Here is a 19,488-nt window from a genome sequence, read left to right on the forward strand (position 1 = left end):
CGATGCTCGGGGCATCCAGGGTCTCCAGGTAGATCGCCCTCGACAAGTTGTGTGCGTCTGCGCTCACTAAGCGGGACAGCCTGTCGGCCCTGGCATTTTCACTTCTTGGGACCTGCTGGATGTCGACACTGCCGAGGTCGGGAATGAGTGCTTGCACCTTCCGGACGTAATTCTGCATGGTCGGGTTCCGGGCTTCGAACTCCCCACGGACCTGCCCGACCACCAGCTGGGAGTCGGTGAAGACCTTCAGGCGCCGGATGCCGAGCTCCTTGGTGAGTTTGAGTCCCGTGACTAGGGCCTCATACTCCGCCTCGTTGTTGGTCACTGGAAATCCGAACCTCAAGGCATACTCGACTATCACTCCATCAGGGCTGGTGAGGACCAGCCCGGCCCCTCCACCTTCGGGGTTCGACGACCCATCGATGTGAAGCGTCCAAATCGGGAGGTCGAGGCTAGGTGTTTCCGGCGACCTAGGTTCCGCCTCCTGCACCGTGCACTCAGCGAGGAAATCCGCGAGCGCCTGGGCCTTGATAGCGGGTCGGGGCTGGTAGCGGATGTCGAACTCACCAAGTTCTACTGCCCACTTCACCAGCCGTCCTGCATTCTCAGGATTGCTGAGGATCTGCCGCAGCGGTTGATCGGTCAAGAGGGTGACAGAATGGGCCTGGAAATAGGGGCGAAGCCTCCTGGTCGCGGTCAGCAGCGCGAAGGCGATCTTTTCAGCCTTCGTATACCGCGTCTCGGCATCCCGTAAGACCCGGCTGATGTAGTACACAGGCTTCTGGAACTTTGCCTCTTTCCGAACCAGTACCGCACTGACTGCGGTTGGGGAGACCGCCAGATAAAGGTAGAGCATCTCCCCTTCTTGCGGCTTGGACAGCAGGGGAGGAGACGCCAAGTATTCCTTGAGCTGGTCGAATGCTGATTGACATTCGGCCGTCCAGAGGAAGTCTTTCGGGCGTTTCAACACCTTGAAGAAAGGTTGGCAGCGTTCGGCCGACTTTGCCACAAATCGTCCGAGCGCGGCGACCCTCCCAGCGAGCTCTTGAACCTCCTTCACTTTGGTCGGAGGGGACATATCTTGGATGGCCTTGATTTTGTCAGGGTTGGCTTCGATCCCCCGCTGGTTGACAATGAAACCGAGGAACCTCCCGGCCGAAGCGCCAAAGGCGCACTTCGCTGGGTTCAGCTTCATGCGAAACTTCCGCAGGGTGGCAAAAGTCTCCTCCAGATCCGCGATGTGCTGGTCTGCATGGCGGCTCTTCACCAGCATATCGTCCACGTACACCTCCATGTTCCGGCCGATTTGCTCTTTGAAGATTTTGTTGACGAGGCGCTGGTAAGTGGCGCCAGCATTCTTCAGACCGAAGGGCATTACCTTGTAACAGTACAGCCCCCGGTCTGTTATAAAGGCAGTTTTCTCCTCGTCCTGTGGAGCCATCATTATCTGGTTGTTGCCAGAGAAGGCGTCCATGAAAGACAGCAGCTGATATCCGGAAGTCGCGTCGACCAGTTGGTCTATCCGCGGAAGCGGAAAGCTATTCTTGGGGCATGCCTTGTTCAGGTCGGTGTAGTCGACGCACATCCTCCACTTTCCGCTCGCCTTCCGGACAAGTACGACATTTGCCAGCCATTCGGGGTAGCTGACCTCCCTTATGAATCCTGCCTCCAAGAGCTTGTCTACCTCCTGGTCGACCACTCGGATCCGATCCGGGGCACAGTGTCTCTTCTTCTGCTTTACTGGTCGGTGGGTTGGGTCGACGTTGAGGGCGTGAGAAATGACCTCCGGGTCGATCCCAGGTACATCGGCCGCCGACCAGGCAAATACATCGGCGTTGGCTCGGAGGAATTCCACCAACCGAGCCCGAGCTCCCGGGTCGAGATTGGTGCCGACCCAGACCGTCCGGTCCGGGCGACCTTCCTCGAGGGGAACTTCGATCACACCTTCGGCCGGCTCCCCGTGCCGCAAGGCCACCTCGTCTCTGGCGTCGAGGGACTCGACGCTTAAGGCTTCTACGGGCTTCTTCCCTTTGAGAGTTGCTAGGAAACATTGCCTTGCGGTCGGTTGGTCACCTCGGACCTCTCCAATCCCGGCCGCCGTGGGGAACCGCATGAGCAAGTGGTACGTTGAGACCACCGCGCGAAGGGCGTTCAGTCCGGGTCGTCCGAGGATAGCGTTGTAGGCCGAGGGAACACGGACGACCGAGAACCCGAGCCGCACCGTGGCTTCTGCGGGTGCAACGCCCGCAGTCACAGGCAGCTCAACGACACCTTCGGCCGAGACAGCGTCTCCAGTGAATCCTATGAGGGGGTGGATGTTTTGTGCAACAATTGTCTGGACAAGCTCATCTTTTGGAAGGCCTCGTAAAACAAAATATCAGCTGAGCTTCCACTATCCACAAGAACACGCCTTACATCATAGTTTGCCATAGTGAGGGAGATCACCATGGCGTCGTCGTGGGGGGTCTGAACCCCCTTTACATCTTCATCACAAAAAGTGATTACATTACCGACCCTCTGCCTCTTTGCGACGGCTGCCCTTGATGCTTCAGTCGAGCCCCCCGCGTTCCTCTCGGGCCGGGGGCAGCCCCCAGTGATAGTATGGATCACGCCCGCGACGGGTCGATTCTGCTCCCGAGGCTCCGGAGGGGCCGGGTCGGCCGGACGCGAGTCTGCGGGGGGACGTCGGTCGTTTACAAATCGACCAAGACGCCCTCGGCGGATGAGAGCCTCGATCTCGTCCCGAAGCTGGAAGCAGTCTTCGGTGTCGTGGCCGTGGTCCCGGTGGTACTCACAGTACGCCCGAGAGGGCCTCCTCCCAGGGATCTTCTTCATCTGTCTCGGGACCGGGAGGTCCTCCCGCCCCTTGATTTCCATGAGGATCTGGGCCCGGAGAGTCAGGAGAGGAGTGTACCGGTTGAAACGTCGGGGCGGAGAACGAGGGCGTAGGGCGCCGTGGTTCCTCGCCGGCGACAGGCTTCTGCGCCGACGCTGAGGCGTCGGGCTCCTCCCCTGGCGTGCCTCTTTTCGCCTTTTCTTCCCGAGCTTTGGAGGGATCTCGGCGGCCTCCTTGCTCCGGTGGGCGGCCGCCTCCTCGGCGTCCGCATACTGGTTCGCCCGGGACAACAGCTCCGGGAAGCTCCGCGGCAGGCGTTTGTCCAGGGAGAAGGTGAGTCTGCCCTTTCGGAAGCCACGCTTCAGGGCTGAAAGAGCCACCTCCTGGCTCAGGTTCCGGACTTCCAACGTAGCCTTGTTGAAGCGGGTAAGATAATCCCGCAAGCTTTCTCCCTCGTTTTGCCGGACATCAAAGAGGGAGTCGGAGACCAGTCGCCGCCGGCTACTGACGGCGAAATGGGTGATGAAGAGGCGGGTAAACCGATCGAAGGTCTGGATCGAGTTAGCCTCCAAGCCGGCGAACCACGCCCTTGCCGGGCCACGGAGGGTCGCCGGAAAAGCCTTGCAGAGGAGAGGACCTGATGCTCCGTGGAGGAGCATAAGGGTCCTGAAACTCTCGACGTGATCCCGCGGGTCCGCCGCCCCGTCATAGGGCTCGATCGCCGGCATTTTAAACCCCGGCGGATTCGGGGTCCGCAGGATCCTCGAGGCAAGCGCCGGTTGGGAGGAGATCTCCAAGTCGGCGAAGGGATCTTTAGAGTGGCCCTTCAGGACCTGGAGTTGTCGGTGGAGATCGTCCACCCGCCGGTCCAGGGAGCGCGACCGATGGGTGGGAGACAAGGAGCACCGAGAGGGGGACCGACTGGAGCGCGGGTTCCTTGAGGACTGGGGGGTCTGGGAACGCGCCCGGGCCCGCCTCTCGTACCCCGCGCAGCTCCGATGGGACGGTCCCGGCAGAATGGACCGTGCTCGAGAATCCTCCTCGCGCCGGCGCTCCTCCCCATGGGAGAGGAAGGAGCGCGGGTTAAGGAGGACAGGTGAGCGCTCAGGGAGCAGCGGCTCCTGGGCCCGCTGCGGCGCCCGAGACATCACACCCTGCAGGTTCAGCACCGCCTCCGCGAGGGTGCGAACCTGCTGGGCTAACTGGTCGAACTGAGCGGCTTCGACCATCTGAATGGGGGGTGGAACGGTGGAGTGTTGCTGAGAATGTGTTGGAGACGCAGCGGCCTCCCGGCCGGAGGCGCGAGAGGCCCCGCGACCGGAGGCATTGGAAGCTCCACGACCACCTCGCCGTGCCATTACGATCGCCCTAAGATTCGGCCCTCCTTCTAGCGCCAACTGTTGCTGGTGGTCCAAACCGAGAACGATTGGCACAGTGGTGTGAACGGGATTCCGTCTGAGTCGCCTTGGTTGGTGTTGATTGTGCTCCACCTTCCACCGGAAAACCTGCAAGCAAGCCTCGCACCACCACTGGGGTAGTGGGGGCCCTCCGACGATCAAGTCAGAGGAGATTGGAGGAGAAGGAGAGATAATTGCAGGTAGTAGGAGAATGCTCTGGAAGTTCTTGCTTACATCCCCCCTTCTCCCCCCCGCAGCATATATACCAGGCTGGGGGGTCCTTCGGGGGGGTTGGTCATCGTGTGGCACGATGGAGTTGCCACTGACATGGCCGTTACAGGGCGTCGTGGGGCAGCGCTGGGTACGGCCGTGACAGGGCGTAGTGGAGCTCCGCCTTGTACGGCTGTTACAGGAGATCGTGGAGCAGCGCCGGATACGACCGTTGCAGGGACAGAGGGTCGTGGCGTGCTTCAGGGGAACAGCCTGTCGTTGTCGAGAGGTTGCCGACTCGGGATCGGATTGCTGGATCAAGGGGCAGCCGACTCGGGGTCGGGCTGCGAAGCCGAAGATATCCGACTCGGGGTCGGATTGCTGGATCAAGGGGCAGCCGACTCGGGGTTGGGCTGCGAAGCCGAAGATATCCGACTCGGGGTCGGGTTACTGGATCAAGGGGCAGCTGTAGTCTTCTTGGGCGCGCGTGTCGGTCACGTGGGGCATGGTGGCTGAGTTCCCCCGTAACAGATTACATTAAACTATATTGTGCTTTACCGGTCTAACGTCCAACCTAATTTTTGTAATAGAAAAATCTAATCAATAGCATCCCACTGAAAAAATTCTAACATTATCCCACTTAGGCAATAATGATTGGGTCTTTATTTTATAAAACAATTTATTTAGAAAATGGCTCTCGGGCCAAACAAATATTAGTGGCCATCAGAACAAATAAACATTTAAGTACAAGATCTTGTCCAATGGATATATTAATATAGAACCATGAGGGTTGTACTGCTATTTATGGACACAAGATCTTCATAATTATAAATGTCAATACACCGTCAACATGGATCTCACAGCATGGTAAAATGTAATGTGGTTTAGCAGACATGATCTATGAGTAATAAAGAACATGCAAAATCCATATTTGGTCGACTGTATGGTTCCAAGGAGACCCTTATGGGATTTAGTCCCTTTGCACTTCCAAAGAAGCTAGTCTTATATCCCAATTCATATGAGACCCCTACTTCTTACCTAAAGACACACAAAATTGATGCATCATAAAACATTTAAGCTTTGTTGACAAGTGATATACATTTATGGAAGCATATGAGCACATGATTCAATATGTCCTCGGCAGACATTTATGACCTAGCTAGGGAGTGTGCCTGGTACCTCTATTTTGCTATTTTCAAATTCGAGATAGTGTGTCCGCAACAATATTAAACTAGAGGGGGTGTAGTTGCAACAGAATAAAAGAAGAGGGGGTATGAAACTTCTACCAAAATAAAGGATATGTAACTACAACAAAATTAAAGGATGTGTGAATGGAGCTACTACAAAATTAGAGGAGGTGTGAGCGCAACAATGTAAAAGTATTGGATATATATATGTTGGCCATATATATATAACTAAGATTATGCATTTTGGTTCCGAAATATGCAAAACATTTGGAAATTGCCTGGGATTAGAAAGCTTTGGAGTCGTTTCAATGCAAAATTACCTAAACTTGATTAGGTAAACCCATTTAGTTAAGCCAAATATTTGATTCTTACTGCATAAGTAGTTTCGAGATTACAAAATTAGCTGGGATAGCCTCTAAAAGATCCAACCTCGGACAATCCCCAAATCTCAAAATATTCAACTTAGAACAAGACCCTTAACACACCCAACATTCGAAATTGAGATACCATGAAAAAATTAGCTGTAACAATCCCAGATGCCAACATACAATACACTACACACTTACTCCTTTTGCGACTGTAAAGCTCGGTGTTGCCCAAGGTAACAACCCAAGAGGGGGAGGGTGAATTGGGTTTTCTAAATTTTAAAATCTTTAATTAATTTTTAAGTAAATGTGGTTTGGCCCATGTGATAAATAGAGGTGTAGTGGAAGAAATAGTAGTAAAGCTTTAAACAATTGTGATTAAGTCACTTTTAGAATTTAAGCTAAAACAATTTCTTATAAATGAACAATTAATACCTAAGTCAAGTATGTGTTAGTACAATAATGAAACGACAATGCAAGAGTCACAAAATTAAGCACAACACAAACACAAGAACATATAGTGGTTCAGTGCACCCCAAAGCACCTATATCCACTCCGCAAGCATTTTCTTGAGAATTCACTATAACCCCTCGGGTTACAATTGGATTGTTTTATCGGGCTCACAATCCAAAAACCCTACAATTGGTTTTACGGGATCACCAATTAAACCTAACCGTTGGTTTTACAGGCTCACCAACAACCTACGTTGGTTTTACGGAAACACCAACAACCTACGTTGGTTTTACGGGCTCACCAACAACCTACACCGTTGGTTTTACGGGCTCACCAACAAACCTTACAATGAATGAGAAATAAAAGGTTTAAAGCTCCTAAGTGAGCAAATAATACAATAATACACTTAGAGAAGAGTTAAGAAAATATTTATCGCTTTGTAGATTGCTCTTCTCTTCTTTGCCAATGTTACTTCACTCCTCAAGAGGTTGGTAAAGCTCTTGAATTCACTTGAAGACTGCTCAACCACCTTCTTTCAGAATTTGAATGAAGCAATGAATGAAACTCTCTTAGATTTTCTTTTCTCTTGAATGCACACTTTAATTTCCACCAAGATAACTTTCTTTGATGAATAATGGCTCTTAAATACTTTTCCAACCTCCAAAGATCACCTCCTAGCCATTGAAATGGAGAAACTAGCCATTTATAGCTTTTGGGAGCTCAAAAAGTACCTCTGCAGAACTAGCCGTTATGTTGTCAGCCGTGCTGGGGTCGACCCAAGCTTTTCTGGGGTCGGCTCAAGTCACTGTTCATTAGGCTGGGGTCGGTTCAAGCTTTTCTGGGGTCGGCCCCTGCTACAGTGGGGTCAGCCCTCTCAGAAAATCCAGAAGTTTGTTTTTCTGACTTTACAGGTTGGGGTCGACTCATGCTTTCTTGGGGTCGACCCATGTTACAATGGGGTCGGCCCCTGCTACAGTGGGGTTGGCCCTCTCAGAAATTTCAGAGAAATATTTTTTAAGTTCTGAAGCTGGGGTCGACTCATGGTCTCGTGGGGTCGGCTCAACTAGTTCTGAAGGAAACTTGGGGTCGGCCCTCTCAGTCAATTCCAGAAAGCTGTTTTTGCAGTGGCTGAAGCTTGGGGTCGGCTCATGCAAACTTGAGGTCAGCTCCTCCTAAGATCGGCTCAAGGAAACTTGGGATCGACTCTAGTTACTGTTCATCTATGCCAAATGTACCAGGATGTGCCAGAATATTTCTAAAACGTGCTAGAGTCGACTCCATCTCTTCTAGGGTCGGCTCCTACTCTGTGCCAAGTATTCCAAAGGCGTGCCACTTCATTCCAAGACGTGCCAATTGTATCGGGGTCGACTCCAAACTAATTGGGGTCGACTCTAACCATGTTTCTCTACACTTTGAAGGTTAGTTATGCATATTAAACATATAAAAGAAGTAACAACATTGCAAATCATTTCTTTCTCCTTAGGATGCTTGGCACATTAAAGTTTAAGCTCATTAAGCATGTAAATGACAGAATTAAGCTTCAATCAAAAGAACTTGACTCTAAGGTATATTAAACTCTAAATTAGTTCTTTCCTCAAGTTCTTCCAATATAATTTATTTTTAGATGTGTTCTTGAAAGTTCTTTTAAATGTATTAAGTAAAGCATATCAAGGATGTATCAAATCTTTCTTCCTTACTCACTTATGTACTAAATCAATTGGATTGAAAGCATTAGTATTCCCATTTGACCTCAATGGCTTTGTAAACATTAAAATCACACTAGGATCCTCGCTCGGTCTCAAGCTTCCTGTTGCCCTGCAAGAGCCTATTAATGATTTTCTTGTCCCTTGCATTTCAAGGCGGATTAAATGCTTCCATGAGATCTCTCTCCCCCCCTCCCCCGCTATTTCCCTCTACCTCCCTCCTTTTGCCTTCGGATTTCTCTAGATGCAGAGAACCTACGGTTATTTAGAAACGAATCGCGTGACTTCATGCGATTCGCAATATCCTTAACACCAAGATTCTACCCCAAACAACTGATATCAAGGGTATTTTTATTCTACAACAACTTTATGTTGTCATGGGATGATCATGTGCCACCATTCTAATAACGAAAATGCACGATAGAACTACTTTGGAACAATTTGGAAACTTCAAGGGCTACTTTGAAAATTTTAAAAATGAGAAAGTATGATTGAGGGGCAAAATTGAAGGGGTGAAACTATAATTTTCCAAATAACTAGGCAAAGCTTAGAGTTTGAAAATATCAAAAAAATTATAGTATTAGAAAGAGGAGTCATCGTTCGGCTCCTTACATTTGTACGATGTTGTGGAGGAAAGAGTTTTAACGGCTATTGAAGTCATTGATAGAAAGAATGCTAAATAACTACTCTTGCAGGTGCAAAGAAGGAGATTTTATCGAAATAAAAAGCTTGAATTAACTAGTTGCAATTAGAGGATAGAAATATAGAATGTTTTTGTAAATTGGCAAATGGTCAAAAGAGGTTTAATTCGATTTGCCAAATTGAAGAGTAGGAAGGGTCATCACTAATAAAAAGGAGATAGATGTTTCTACAAGTTTTATGAAAATGTATTTGGACCTTATAAGTGAGTGACATGTATATTGGTGGGTCTTCTTTCTTGATCAGATGGAGAAGGAATTCGCTTTGGATCAAATTAAGGTTGTTGTATTTGGATTACGAGTTGATAACTTTCTAGTTCATATAGAATTTTCCTATTTTATTTTTTGAAAAATCTATCGAGTTTATGAAAGAAGCCAATATCTTGTATAATCAATTGGGAAGTTTCTTGGTATTTTGATTGATATTTTTCAGTCAGATCTTATGGGAGGAAGGAATATTTTAGATGGGCTTGCAGCTGCCCATGAGCTCATTTCATGGTGCCGGATGGAATACTCTTCAAATTGGATTTTGAAGAAGCCTACAACTATGTGGAACAAAACTTTTTTTCAAGGTTTCAGAGATTAGAGGGTTTGGTTCTAAGTGGATTTCGTAGACCAAAGGGTGCTTTTGTAGTGGTGAAGCTATTATTTGATGGATTAAGATTAAAAAGGGCCTTAGGTAAGGTGATCCTTTGGCACCTTTTCTTGTATGCCTTAATAGTTGATGTTCTCTCTAGAATGTTGAAGAATGTTGCTCATTCAAGATTTATTGATATTTTGGCTCCATTATGAGTTGACTATTATGAATTTGAAATACGGACATAATTTCTCCATACATAGAAGTAAAGTTGCCCAAATCTTCTAGTAGTGTGGGAGTCTTGTGTACTAGGATGTCCTTTTTACCGATAATTTAAAGCTTAATTCTTTATATTTTGCTAATGATATGCTGATGGCCTGGCCAGTATCCATTAGCTCTTCTTTGTCCAAGTTTGTTTCATTTGGCTAGGGATCAGAAGGCTGAAATAGCAGCATACCGGATCTCATTGAAGATTCTTTTGGTCAGTTGCTACCAAAGGAACTCATCTGGTCAAGCTTTGTTAAAACATTACCAAATATTGGAGATTCTCAATCTTATTAAACTTTTAGGACTCAGTTCATTTGCGGAAAGAATTTTCCGTCACTAAGATATTTTTTTTAAAAAGCTGATGTCTGAGTATATGATGCTTAAAAAAATTATTTTTGCATATTTAGTTGACAATAGGAAAGTAGCACATCTCGCAGTAACTTATGTTTGGCTGAGCATCTATTTTTCTAAAAAAGTGGTATAAAATATCTGTCATACCCTTAATAAATGAAAAGATTTTATCCTATTCTATCTAAAAGCTTAAGGGTATTTTTTTAAAAAAAAATACCTCACATTTCAGCCGATGGAAATTGGACGTTCTCCTTGTCCCATATAGGTTTTTTTTCTTCATAAAATGTAAAAATCTTGTTTCTATGGGAAAGCAACTTTTCCATCTTTCTTCATTAAAAACTTCAACCAAACATGAAGATCTCTCCATTTTTCCGTTGATCCTGCTTTTTCTCCTCTTTTTTCTACGAACCAAATGAGTCCTTGCTCTACAATGAAAGTGAGTTTTTCCGATGCTTTCCCGCCGATGCTTGAAAGAAGCATCGGGAATTTGGGCACCGCGCCAAAATTTGCCGATGCTTTTTGATAGCGTCAGAAAAAATTCAGATTAGACGATGCTTATAAGCATCGTCACAGTTCTACAACACTTAAAAGCGTCAGAGGCCTAATTATCTCTCGAGTCTTCTTTCCCCAAAACGACGCTTTATAAAGCGTCCTCGGAGGCCTAATGATTCGCTAATCTCCCCCAAAGACGATGCTTTAAAGCGTCGTTGGAGGCCTAATAGACCAAAACGGCAATAAAGCTAACCCCCTGCCTTTTTTCTCCTCGAGCCTAACCCTTTCTCTCTCTCTCTGGCGCGCACGGAGAACAAACCCTAACCCCTTCACCCAGCTGTCATCATCTCAGCGCCCTCTCTCCCTTGATGGGGACGACCCCGCACCGTTGAGAAGGGCACTCCATTAAACCATGTCATCTTTTTGGTTCTGGTCTTCATCTTCTTTCTTTTGGTCTCGATTTTAATGGTGGAGGAACCCACGAAGATCCCCGACCAAGCCGGCGGCGAGGTGCCGAAGGAGGAGGCTGAGGCCTTCCACATTCGGACTCTCGCCGCCGTCGTCGGCAGGTTTCGATCCGTGCCCTTCTCCCTATTTCAATTTCTAGGGTTAGAGTTTTGGATTCGTGGTATCGAGATCTTCTTTGTGTTTTTGTCATGATCCTTAGTAATGAGAAGGTGAAGGATGCGGTGATCTACCACTACACGGATGCTGCCAGCGGGTTCTCTGCCAAGCTCACTCCGAAGCAAGTCAAGAAATTGTCAAGTGAGTTCTCTTCTTTCTTTCATCCCTACCTGCAGGTTCTTCTTTTTTTTGTTTGGTTTTCGATGTTTGTTAGATCTATTTCGTTCAATTGAATTGTTACCTGTTCGCATAGATCTAGTAAGTGATTTCGATTCCATAGGCTTCCGATCCAGAACGACTCAAGAATTTGGGTTTTTTTTTTTCTTGGATCAATGTAGAGAAGGTTGGTCGCTTGGATTTTTCTTCTCGCCCTTTTTGTTGGCAGCTAGGTTTTCAGAGATTCGAAAAGGAAGAAGATGAAGACCAAATGAAGATGAAGATGAAGGCTTTTTTGCTGGCAGCTGGGTTTTCAGCTGGGTTTGCATTTCTACTATAATTTGTAATTATGCTTTCTATTCCTACTGTAATAGATTTTCTATTGTAATTCATAAAAAAACAATAAATTGAGCATTTGTTGTTGTTCCTGTGCTATTAGAAGAAGCAGAATCATGTTGTTGTAATGGAGAATGGATTTCTTGTTAATCACTATCAACAGATTTTTTTCTCTAAAAAAATTAATTAGGTTTTTTTATTTTTTAAAAAATAATTATTATTGCCGACACTTTAAAGTGTCGGTAGAGCTTTCAATATTTGCTGACGCTTTTGAAAAACGTCGGCAATTTAGTTCTCCACTTTAACATAAGCGACACTTTGGCGACGCTTTTGAAAGCGTCGGAAAGAAAAATACCGATGCTTATAAGTGTCGGTAAAGAACATATAAAGCGTCGCCAAAGCCTCTTTTTGCTGTAGTGCTAGCATAAGTTGAAATGGAGGTCATCTTCTTCTAGTGTGTATACATGTGTGTGTGTATAATTTTTTAGATATTTTATACAACATAAATCATGATCAATAACATGAACATTTGTTCAGTGGGTCTATTATTAAATTTTATCAGGAAGCACAATAGCATTCCTAAATTTCATCAATCACGACCTCAAAACTAGTGGTAAATATCTAGTTTAATGGCCTTCGGTTCTAATCTTGTTAATTTATCTACTGTTATAGAAATACAGATAGAAAAAATTTGTTTGGGGAGACAAATTTTTATGCTTGAAGTTAGGGAAGAGGCCAGTGCCGGCTCGAGCCTTAGAAGACCAAGGCGGTCGTCTAAGGCCCCTGGCCCAGGGAAGGCCCCCACCCAGCCACGGCTTAGTTTTTTTTTTTATTGCTCCATTAATGGCGCTATGGCAGACGGGGAGTGGGCTTGGGCGACGGATGTGAAAGGCTAAGCTGGGATTGGGAGTGGGCGGTGGCGTCTGGCAGACGGGGACTAGCGACGGGCGATGGCTACCGGGCTCCGCCCGTACGCCGCTACAGCTTGCAGTGCGTCCCTTCGGCCAACATCGAGTCGTCGACAAGCAACGAGTGGGCAACGTCGAGTCGTCGACAAGCAACGGTCAACGCAACGGCCAAGTCCAACGGGCATTTCCTCCCCGATTCCCCCTTCTCTCCCCCCTTCTCTGACCGTCTGCCGCGGCCCGCCTGCGGCCTGCCTTTTTAATGCCGGAACCTTCTCCGGTTCTCGGTAGAATCGGCTTGCAGAGCGCAAAATGGCAAAAGAATCGATTTTAACTTTTAAGCTCGGCTCTCAGTTCTCTCCAGCTCTCCTCGCCGACGTCGCCGTCCTCGGCTCCGAGCTCCGTGTTAGATGTATGCCCTAGAAGCCAATTTGGCTGACACATTGTTGATTCTAGGGACATAATTTTGTACTTGACTATTTATTATTGAATAAATAAATGGCATCTTTTTCATTCATATTGTTTATGTGTCTATGAATCGTCCAAGAAATTAATAAGATGATGATACATATTCTCAAGAGTTGAGAATTTGAGCCATGTATCATTGGTGATTTATTTCTAAATGCTCCTGATCAATGGATCATCACGAGGACGGTGATCGATCCGATCAGTGCACAGATCACTTTTCTTCTGGATGGACGAGACTTGAGTCCACAGTGTAGGGACACTGAAGTGATAGTGCAGGTGCTTGTTAGAGAACAAGGGTACTGAGCGTGACCAAGACAAGAAGTCACTTGGATGTCTATCCACTCGTCAGTGACTTACTTGATGTTGCAATAGTGTGACTGGTCCTTTGACCTGCGGTGCTTCGGCTACTCACAGTGAGGTTATTGTAGTTTGACTGCACACATACATGGTCTCTAGCCATATGGGTCCATGCAGTGTAGATTGGCTGCAGTAGGTTCACTGTAGGAGTAGGGTATGCACCTATAAGGAATCTATCGACCTTGATAGAAGAGGAGTGATCCTATGTGATTTGTTAGACTGAGTTCTAAGACCTTGGCCAGGGCAGTAATATAAAGTGGAAAAAGAGTTTTCCATTATCGAACTCAAGTCGAATAAATCTTGACATATGACAGACGATGGGGTTTGACGAGTTGTCCATGACCTCCGTCCTGTAGGGATCCACGATAGTAGGACTGTATCACATGTTAACTGCACCTAGAGGTTCATCATTCCATTCTGCTGGGTAGCCACTACATGCTGCTAGGTGTCACTGGTGGATGGTGGGACTCATAGGGATTATCTTGATGATCGATAAACCCTAATGAGTTGAGTTGGAATCGTTCCAACCCATTGAAAGGAGTTTTCAATGATATAGTGATAGAGATCACAATATATCTCACTACCAGTCAGAATAGAACCTATGGGGTCACACTCACTAGAAGTATTGACCGATCCGATGGTTGAAATCGTGATTAGGAATCACAAGAAATCAATTTGATTGATAAGAAGTTGAAGAAGGAAAAGGAATTAATTAATTGGACTTGAAACAAGAATCCTACTTCGGGTAGGATACCTAGAGTTCTAATTGGATTAGGACTGGCATTCCTACTTGGAATAGGATTCCTCAATCCTAATGAGATTAGGAGTTTTGAATTAAAATTGGATTCCTACTTGGAGTAGGATTCCTAGAAATCCTAATTGGATTAGGACTTCGGATTCAAATAGAGTCCTAATTGGATTAGGACTAAAATTAAAACAAATCCTAATTGGATTAGGATTCCTTAAGTTTAAATTAATTATTAATCTAATGAATCAACATGACTCCTAATTGGATTAGGATTGAAGAGTTCAATTGAGTCATGGTTCATTCAAGTCCTAATTGGATCAGGACTAGCATAGATTGAACCCAATTTGGCCAATCCTAATTAGATTAGGATTAAACCATGAGAGAGGCACCTAATCCTCTTTGGAAGAGGATTAGGTTAACCAAGTAAGAGGGGCATCAGCCCCTCTCATCTTGGATGGTGCGGATTGAAGAAGAGAGGAGCTAGGGCCGGCGCCCCTTCTTTCTTTGGAAAGTTATCTAGGGCTCCAACTTTGGAGGAGCCTTTGATAGCTATAAGAAGCACCATGAGGCCGGCGCCCTAAGCATTGGAGCCCTCTTCCCTTGTGCCGTGGCCACCCTCTTCCTCCCTCTTAGTTGCAGCCGCAAGCAAGAAAGAAGGAACCTCCAAGTGTTGGCGGCCTCCTCCTCTTCCTTTTCTTCATCCAGCGCAAGCAACAGAAAGAAGGTTGTGCAGGGGTTCATCTACTTCCTCTTCTTCATCCTTCTTCTTCCTCCTCTCAAGCACTTTCAAGAGTTGAAAGAAAGAGAAGAGATCAGCCATCAAAGGAGTCTTTGCAAGGGAGCTAGCACCCCGGGAAGACAAGAAAGCTTTGATCGGTTCTCTACTTCGTGTGGATACCCATAGAGGCCGGACGTTTGAACGGCTTCAAGCGAACCCTCTTCCTAAAACCACGAATTCAGATTCGCAGTGATCATCTACCCGCGCAAGGTGAAGATTTGATCTTCCTAGTAGTTTTAAAAGTTTTAATTTTTACCTAATTACGAAAGGTCTCGAAACAACGTTCATGCGATGAACGTCGAACTCGCGCATGCCGATTCCGCTGCCATCTGAAAAATTTTTGAAATATCAGCGGCATGGGCGGGTTCCCAAACAGTGGTATCAGAGCCTAGGTTTCATAGATTAAGGTAAGAATTAAATATCTAAAGGCATATTAGATCTGAAAATTAAATGATCATGCATGCTGAAAAATTCTGCATGCAGATTTTTCAGGGGTGCTGATTTTTTACATGCTGATTTTTATGTGATAAAAAGATGATTCTAATTGCATTGTTAATGAAATTACAAAGTTTAGAATCATGATTAGCATGATCAGCAACCTATGTCATGATATAATCAGTTAAGTTTCAGATCTGAAAATTATAATTGTAGCATACGGTGATGATCATAGGATTCAATCCCTTTTGGTATCAAATGTAATGACCTGCGATGTGATCTGCGATGTCATGTAATTTTTCAGATGCTTGCATGCATCTTATTTGATGTTTTGAGAGGCCTGCGTGCCTCCTAAAAGGAGATGTAAATTATTTTTATTTTTATTTTACATCTGGTTGTATTTCTGTGATGTGATGTACATCAACGATCAAGTTGAAGCAAAGGCATGAGATGAAAGGTGATCTAAGCGGTTGATGGCGATGGGATCAAGAGTTAATCAAGGATCGAATCAAGGAAGCTTGGAATCAATTCAAGAGTTGAAGACCACTTGATCGATTGATGTGCATGTGCTTGTAATACGACCTAATTAGAATCCATGATCATCACCTAGTTAAAGTTTAGCTTTAATTATTGCCGCGATTATAACTGCCTGCAATGCGCCGTTTGCATGTGATGTGAATGAGAGTCGGGTAGATAGGCTTACATGTGATGTAGCAAACCCAATTGAGACCTAAATCAAAACCTCCTCAATCAAGTCGAGAGTGAACCGACATGAGCAAGTCATATTAGATTAATTGATCTAATTGGTGTCTAGGAAAGCATGAAAGGTGGTTACTTAATTAGGACCTTACTCTCTGAGTAAGGGGAGCCTCCCACCTGCTTACCTGGCCAATTGTTCGATTATCTCTTATGAAAGGCTCAAGTTGCAAACACTAAGACCTGATTAACCAATATTAAGTCAATAGGTCTTCCACTGTAGTAGAGCTGCTAAGGCCTTTCTGATGTTGACTTGTCTCGGCTGGATACAGTGGTCAAGTTGCATTGGGGGGCTGGACCTCTCTATAGACATGAGATGTTGTAGGGTAAAGGTGGGGTTGGGCACCAATAACTGTTAGGTGAGGACCCAATGACGACTTTATTCCTATGGTTATACGGTGGGTCTGACTTAACTAAGAAATAGGACCAATAACTGTTAGGTGAGGTCTTCATGTCTTAGAGACCAAGTTACACTGCAACATGCTTGAGAAGCATTGTACAAGAGTTGTACACTCATCCATCTATATGTCACCAATAACTGTTAGGTGAGGTGGCATGTAAATCGGTGGGACCGCAGTACCCACTAGAAACCCTAGTCGTGTGGGATTTCCGTTTTCCTACCAGGAGAGTGTGAGGAATTCAAGAAAATAGTGGGAGTCACAATTTGTTCTAAAAAGACCTTAGGACAGATTAGGATCAAGTACAAAAGTCTAAATAGAATCTTTACTCTCTGCAGATACAATGTCGGCTTCAAACCCTTTGACCCGTATTCTTGAGACCAACCGACTGACCGGAACCAATTACAAGGACTGGCTTAGAAATCTCAAAATAGTTTTGGACTGTGAGAAGATAGGCTACATACTTGATTCAGATATCCCCACATTACCAGCACGTCCCACTGATGTTCAGCGTGAGATGCATAAAAAGTGGTTGGACGATGACATTAGAGTAAAATGCTATATGATGGCATCTATGTCTAATGAACTCCAATGCCAGCATGAAAATATAAAGACTGCTAGGGACATACTGGCACACCTGCAAGAGTTGTATGGTGAGCAGAGTCGCACAGCTCGTTTTGAAGTGTCCAAGAGGCTTTTCAAAGCGAAGATGCGCGAGGGGCAGTCTGTCCATAATCACGGTCTGACCATGATCAAGGACCTAGAGGAGCTTGAGAAGCTCGGTATGGACATGCACAAGGAATTGCAAGTGGATTTGATCCTACAGTCACTTCCTGATTCATTTGGTCAGTTTATAGTAAACTACCACATGAATAAGATTGAATGCACTAAGACTGAACTAATCAACATGTTGGTAACTGCTGAGGGAGCCTTGAAAGGTTCAAGGGGCAATGTCCTCGCTGCTGAGTTGACTTCTGGTTCCAAGAGAAAGTCTACTTGGAAGAAAAAGAAGCTTGCAAAGAAGCAGAAGAAAGACAAGAAGCCAAAGAAGGAAGTTCAAAAAAAAAAGGCTAACGACAAAGGAAAATGTTTCCACTGCAATGTCGAAGGCCACTGGAAGAGAAACTGTCCTTCATACCTCGAGAGCCTGAAGAACAAGAAAGGTGACACACCTTCGGAAAGTATAGACTTGCTCATAATTGAAACTAATCTAACGGTTTCTTCTACTTCTAGTTGGGTTATAGATTCTGGTTCTAGTGCTCATTTGTGCACTACCATGCAGGGTCTAAAGGAAAGTAGAAGGCTGGCGGAAGGTGCGGTAACCCTTCGGGTTGGCAACGGGGCAAAAGTTGCTGCTGTGGCTGTGGGCACCTACCATCTGCGACTACCGTCTGGATTTAGTTTAATACTTAGAGACTGTTATTATGTACCTGTTGCTAGCAGAAATTTGATTTCTGTTTCATGTCTAGCACAGGAAGGTCATGTTTTTACATTTGACAAAGACTGCTGTTCTATTTATTTGAGAAATAAAATAGTCGCACGTGGTTTCATGATTGACAGTCTCTATCATTTACATATGGATGTATCTGTGAATGTTACCGAGCAAGATGTGAGTGCCAAAGGATCCAAAAGATCCAGAGATGAGATAAACCAAAGATATTTGTGGCACCTCAGGCTTGGCCATATTGGAGAGGACAGAATGAACAAAATGGATAAAGATGGGCTTTTAGGCTCATTGACTTCCGAGTCATATCCAGTTTGCGAGTCCTGTCTTTAAGGAAAAATGGCAAGACTGCCCTTTGTAGGACATGGGGAGAGGACCACTGAATTACTTGCCCTAGTACATACAGATGTATGTGGCCCATTCGATGTGCTAGCCAGGGGACGTTATTCTTACTTCATTACCTTTACCGATGATTACTCACGGTATGGGTATGTGTATCTTATGAGACACAAGTCTGAGTCTTTTGAAAAGTTCAAAGAGTTCAAGAATGAAGTAGAAAAACAAACTGGAAAACCTCTTAAGGCTCTTCGATCAGATCGAGGAGGAGAATACCTTAGTAGGGAATTCCGGGACTATCTCAAAGAAAACGGCATAGTCTCACAATGGACACCTCCGGGTACACCTCAACTCAACGGGGTGTCAGAGAGGAGGAATCGGACCCTATTGGATATGGTCAGGTCCATGATGAGCTTCACTGATTTACCTATGTTCCTTTGGGGAGATGCCTTACTCACAGCGATTTATTTATTGAATAGAGTTCCCTCTAAATCCGTTCCTACCACACCGTATGAGATATGGCATGGTAAGAAACCAAGTCTGGGTCATCTCAAGATTTGGGGATGTCCGGCCCACGTCAAGCGACTACAGGCGGACAAGTTAGAGGCTAGGACCATAAGTGCTCGTTTTATAGGATATCCTAAAGAGTCATTAGGATATATTTTTTACGTCTCAGAGGATCACAATGTGTTTGTGAGCCGTCATGCCATCTTCTTGGAAAATCAGTTTATCCTTGATAGAGGCAGTGGGAGGAAAATTGAGCTTGAAGAGAAAGTCTCTGAAAAGCAACGAGTCATGGACCCTATTGAACCCGTTCATACAGAGCCAGTACACGATGTCCCTCGACCACCTCGTAGATCTAGTAGGGTCTCCCATCCTCCCGATAGATACTTAGGTATACTAGAAGAGGATACCGAGGAAATGTTCCTAGTGGGAGATAGGGATCACATACAGGATCCCAAAACCTACAGCGAGGCGATATCTGATATCGATTCCGAGAAATGGCTGGAAGCTATGAAGTCAGAGATAGACTCCATGCATTCCAACCAAGTCTGGACCTTAGTAGACCACCAGAAGGTATTGTACCTATTGGATGCAAATGGATCTACAAAAGGAAAATAGGTTCGGATGGAGAGGTAGAGACCTATAAGGCAAGGCTTGTGGCGAAAGGGTATAGTCAGTGCGAAGGCATTGACTATCAGGAGACCTTT

At 45.8% G+C, this 19,488-nt stretch overlaps 1 protein-coding gene across 1 annotated transcript; it reads left to right on the top strand.

The window, feature by feature from the left end:
- The first annotated feature begins 10,785 nt into the window (after positions 1–10,785).
- LOC113463357 lies at positions 10,786–11,961 on the top strand. Its single transcript, XM_026808257.2, has 3 exons — positions 10,786–11,105; positions 11,204–11,301; positions 11,499–11,961. The coding sequence occupies exons 1-3, from the start codon at positions 11,002–11,004 to the stop codon at positions 11,654–11,656; spliced, it is 360 nt and encodes a 119-aa protein (XP_026664058.1). The 5' UTR covers positions 10,786–11,001; the 3' UTR covers positions 11,657–11,961.
- Positions 11,962–19,488: the final 7,527 nt, after the last annotated feature.

Source organism: Phoenix dactylifera, chromosome 8 (genome assembly GCF_009389715.1).
Source record: "Phoenix dactylifera cultivar Barhee BC4 chromosome 8, palm_55x_up_171113_PBpolish2nd_filt_p, whole genome shotgun sequence".
In the NCBI taxonomy this organism is placed as follows: domain Eukaryota; kingdom Viridiplantae; phylum Streptophyta; class Magnoliopsida; order Arecales; family Arecaceae; genus Phoenix; species Phoenix dactylifera.